Consider the following 5,188-nt stretch of genomic DNA (forward strand, 5'->3'; position numbering starts at 1 on the left):
CAACCAAACAAAAAAAAATAATCTTAAGGTCGTAGGGTTTCCATACAGCTTGTGTCATGTACCACTGCCATGGTTGGGAGAAAATGGAATGATGACCTAGGAAAGGAAAAGTCAGCTCCTCCAGAGGTCTGATCCAGGCCCAAACTGCTGCTGTACAAGGCAGGCCAGCCCTGGGTTCCAAGAGGCACTTGGATTTCTCTTGTCCTCCTCCAAAAACACGCGTCCAAAATTCAGCCGGCGTAAGACTAAATATAAAGTTCCAGATCCAGATTCCTGAAGCAGAATTACCACAGGGAGAATATTCCGTCGGCAAGAGGTGGGAAGAGGAGAGGGGGAAAAAAAAAAATCAATCATGCACAAAAATGAGACCGAAGTATCTAGTGGTTCTTAAAAAAAAAAAATATATATATAATAATTAGATTTAAGACAGAGATAGTGCTAAAGAACCTGCATTTGGAGGAATTGTTTTAAATAAAGAATATGTGGTTGGACTGGAGGGGACAGGCATGGCTGGTTTTCTACTTGTCTTCCCAACCTCTTTCTTGGATATATTTCTGTCTGCAGCGTGGTGGACCCACAAGTTTTTGGGGCTGTACTTGGTAACGATGCACGTGGAGTTGTCACTAAAGAGCTGACCCTCCCAGTGGGTCTCTTTGTCAGAGCCTCGTTTGCTCCCTGTGCAGAAATTCCACTGGAAGAACCATCAGGAACCATCACTGCCCAACACCCCTCTCTCCAGTTTCAGGAGAGACGAACGATCACTTTTCGTGCCGGAGAGATCTTTCTTTTTGTACCTGCTCAGCTCTGCAAGCAGCCAGAGAAGCTCCAGGAATAAAGTAAGTAGTAGGGATAATTTATGCCAAAGAGAATCTGTCAGCCCGGGAGTTCATGGAGGATTGGTGAAAACCACCAAGATGTTCCGAGGAAAAACGATCCGTCAAAACTGCGTGGACGACTAAGGTGAAGGTCCACTGGTGTCTAACCCCAGTGGGACAGGCACTTATTTCCACATGGTTGGACCTCATCGAAATTCAGTCTACAGGAAAACAACACCAAAAAAAAAAAAAAACCAACGAAAAAAACCCCCAAAACCAAAAAAAAAAAAAAATAAACCAAAACAAAACAGCAACACAGCTGGGTCACCTGTACCCTACAAAGTGCTCATGTCTCAACACAGCGTTCAGATCCCAGAGGGTCCGTCAAACCCTGTTTGTCTCCGTGCGCGGTTCTCCCGCCGCCGAGGGCTCCCCGCCGGGCAGCGGGAGGGTGACGACGGCCGGGCTCCCCCCCGTCAGTCCTTGCAGGTGTAAACCTCCTCTCTCTGGGTGCACTGCTTGCACTCCACGTAGCAGCACCACCTCACCTGGCACTGGCACGGCCGCGTCACCACCCGGCTCTGCGTGTTGTGCCCCCGCCCGCAGCAGATGCTGTCGCAGTTCTTGTCCTTGTAACACTTCCTCCCCGAGGTGCCCGGCGAGTACCGGCTCATCATGCAGAAACTCGGGGAGTCGTCGATGTACACGAGGTCTGTAGTCCTTGGGATTTGATCGCTGTGCCCGGGGATGGACTTCTTGGGCGGGGAGATGTCCCCTTCCCCCGTGGCCTCGTTGGTGGTGCTGCCCACCTTGAGGGACGTCTCGTACTTCTGCTTCAGCTGCTTCCCGATCTCGTGGAACGGGGAGAGCTGCCTCCAGCACGTGCGGACGGTGCAGGACCCGGACACGCCGTGGCATTTGCAGGTTGTCTCCACCCCGGCCTTGATGACCTGCAGACAACACATGGGCCCCAAGGGACAATCAGTTATGGGGGAAGGAATCAAAACACCAACCAAACTGCTAGAAGACATTTCAGGAACACACCGAGCCGATGACAATTCAATATCTATCTGCTGGAAGAGGAGAGAAAAGTCATCCTCAGAAATCAAGACACCAAACAAAAAAAACATTTGCTAGAAGAACATTTCAGGAACACACCAAGCCGATGACAATTCCAAATCTATCTGTTGGAAGAGGAGAGAAAAATCACCATTCTCCAGGAAATACTTGTTCTAGAAGGGTCCTCGATTTCCAGAATATGACATTCACCTGCCAGAACTTTGCTTAATTGGCTAATTGACGGTACTAGAAAGGTGCACAAAGGTTGCCCAGTCCTGCCACTCATCACGTGGGCAGAGATCTGAAACCGTGATGCAACTGAGAGATTAATATATATTTTAACACTTATTTATCTATGCAATAATAACACATAGATAAGCTGTAGTAAAAGTGGAAGGAGCCAGTTTAGTGGGTGTCACCTGCTCCAGAACATGAGCATGGGCAGCAGGAACCTTCTCCACACCACAACACACTGGAACCACCTTAAACTCAAGCAATTTGCAGCACAGGTTCAGTGAAAACACAGTTAAGCTGTGCTGTTCCCACCAGCAGTGACTGGGCTTAACATCCCACACAGCTCACTTCGTGACTGAGGAAAAACATTCATGTTGCTGAAATAAATATATATATAAAAATATATAAACCCTCGAGAACAACAGCCTGAATCACCATCAACAAAAGCAGCTGCTCCCAAAACATCCAGGGAGCTTCCACCACTCCAACCTGTATCCAGGATATTATTCCAGACTGTGGCATCATGTTCAAAAGGACTATTGAGTGTAAGGCTTAGTTTCACATCCTTTCTTAAATAATTGGTTTTATTTATTTTAAAGTTCCAACTCTTGCAATGGGCGTTGTCATGAGGAATAAGACTCATCTCTCAAGGCCCTCAAAAAAGAGAAATAATTTGTTCAAAATATCTGAAAGTAAATGTGTATGTCTAATTTATTCCCAAAACAAAAAGAAAGGGGAGTCTCCATGGAGCAAAATGTCCAAATCTTGCTTGGGGAGAGCTTGCATGGTTCTCTTCAGAGCACCACAAAATGTGAACAGAGAAGAAAGATCAGAGCCAGTGGAACCGCAATGTACACACATGAGGTGGAGGGAACAGAGAGACAAGGCTATTTTCAACAGGAAAAGCAGCACAGGGAGGAGAAGCAATATCGGGAAGGGAAGAGAAAACAAGGAGAGAGTCAATGGTTCTTGATCTTGGAGAGAGACAAAGGTGGTCACAGCCCCTGGGTGCTGTAAAAGACCCCAAACCCATGAACTGACTGATGCCCAACAGAGGATCCTATCCTTCTCAAATGAATTATTCTTCAAAAAAGAGACTTCACGGCGCAAGAGCACATCCACCTCCTTAGGAATGGCATTGGAATGTCACAGCCCACCTTCCACAGAGAGGGATTTACACCTGGGATTTACACCTGGGATCGTTCCATGGGCTCCATGAGAGCAGACACATGATCTGGACAGTCACAGATAACCTGCCTTCTGTCCACAGATTATAAACTGATATTTATAGTTCTGATTCTCCCTTCCCCCTAAAATAAGTTGCATTTTGACTTTAAATGGGCAAGGCACAACCACCCCCTAAAATAGCAGGTAATAATGGTTTGTTTTACAGAGCTGGCTCCTAACAAGGTCCTGCTGGAAGTGCCCTTCCTTTGGGCATCTGTGGTATTTGACAGAGAAGAAAACAACCTCCCCCTCTGCCCATTGTGGCATCTGCCCACGTTGTGGCCTCCTGACAGCACAGGACTGGCTCCAATCCACTTCCTGACCATCCGGTTCTTAATGATTTGGCTGCAGGAATCCTGCTGAGCTCCATGTGCAAATGTGCAATAGGTCATGGACTCGGAATTGGGGCCTGGCCCAATCCTGCTATTCCAGAAACATTTTTAGAAAGACAATATGCATCGCAGAGCCCGGCCAGTGGTCACACTTCATTCCTGTGACAGCCAAGACCTTTTCAAATGCAACCCAGTAATCCACAGTAGCATTCAAACGAGTGAGGGGTTACAGAGAGGGATGTGTTGCTGCTTAGAGCGCTCAGCTGGGCCGGCCTGGTTAAGGGCTGTCACGCTCTTGTGTGCCAAAGTGTCTGGCCAAGTCCACAAGAAATCCCACAATGTCAGACAAGAGTGTACAGAACACGTTTCAACACCGAGAAGGGGGGAAAAAAATCCAGCCCTCGCCCGCACGGTCCCTCATGAAAAGTCACATTTCACTGCCTGTCCAGAAGCGAGAGCTGAGTTCATGTGAAACAAAGCTCCTCCACCTGATTTCACACCCAGATCATCAACAGAAATTGCTGAGATCCTCAGAGAAGGGCTGCACACTGCAGCCATTCATCAGCTCAGGCTTTTCTCAACCCTTCCACCCCCTCCTCGAAGCATTTGCATCTGCTCCACCTGGAGAAGGAGACGCCCACCATTGTACAGGAGATGGGAAAGCGAGGAACCAACGGGAATTGGCTCAGCTGGCGGACAATCTCCTGGATTTAGAGCTGATTGAACAGGACAGGGTCAGGAAATTCAGGAAAGGAACCTGGAGACAAGGCTGTTCTGGTCAGGAGCCACCTCTCTCCAAAGCTCTGTGGGAGAGCTGGCATTGCTGCCAGGGCATCCACATGGGGCTGGTAGACAGGGCACAGCACGTGTTGGAAAACCAGATCCTGATGGATTGGCAGCTGATGGATGGAGTCAGGAATAAGCATGTGGGTTTAGGCACTTGAATCACAGCAGCCAGCCAGGGTTGACCTCACTGAGGCAAACATTTTAAACACCTACACTTGAGGAACACTTCTGAACTCCCATCTGACTCAGCAGAGCCAGAGCAGGGAGAGGATCCTGCAGCGAGGCAGCACCTGCTCCACTGAACAGCTCTCCAGGCTCCCACCAAGTGTCCTCACCACATCTCTGCTCTCTAACGAGAGCCTGGGGACCCAGCTCACACAGAGGCACCTCAGTTCAGCCATTTCAACCTGTGAGAATCCCACCCTCTGGGGTGAACTCAGGTGTCTAAATAACACCACTTCAAACAATGCTGCCGAAAAACATCGCTCTTCACCACCAGCTGCCCCTCCGGGGGTCTCTGAGAGGGTATCAGTGTGCATATTTAGGCAGATGAACCTATTCTCCTCATCTGGGCTCCAACAAAGCCCCTAATGAATCACAGCCTGGTTTTTCCTGACTCACTTCTAGCTCCTTGTTAAGCTGGGACAGCTTTGGTGTCATGCCCTGGTGGCCTGAAGCATAAAAGGTTCCCATTGTCCCCGTCCTCATGAATGCCCCGGTTCATGAAATCCAGCG

General features: G+C 48.7%; 1 protein-coding gene across 1 annotated transcript in view; it reads right to left on the minus strand.

The window, feature by feature from the left end:
* Positions 1–1,126: 1,126 nt before the first annotated feature.
* WNT9A (Wnt family member 9A) overlaps positions 1,127–5,188 on the minus strand; it is a 17,826-nt gene continuing 13,764 nt past the window's right edge. Inside the window, exon 3 of the mRNA XM_029964681.1 lies at positions 1,127–1,765. Within this exon, the coding sequence (XP_029820541.1) occupies positions 1,292–1,765 (474 nt within the window). The 3' untranslated portion in view covers positions 1,127–1,291. The remainder of the gene's footprint in view (positions 1,766–5,188) is intronic.

This window comes from Manacus vitellinus, unplaced genomic scaffold, assembly GCF_001715985.3.
Source record: "Manacus vitellinus isolate BGI_N305 unplaced genomic scaffold, ASM171598v3 scaffold_78_pilon, whole genome shotgun sequence".
NCBI classification, from domain to species: Eukaryota; Metazoa; Chordata; class Aves; order Passeriformes; family Pipridae; genus Manacus; species Manacus vitellinus.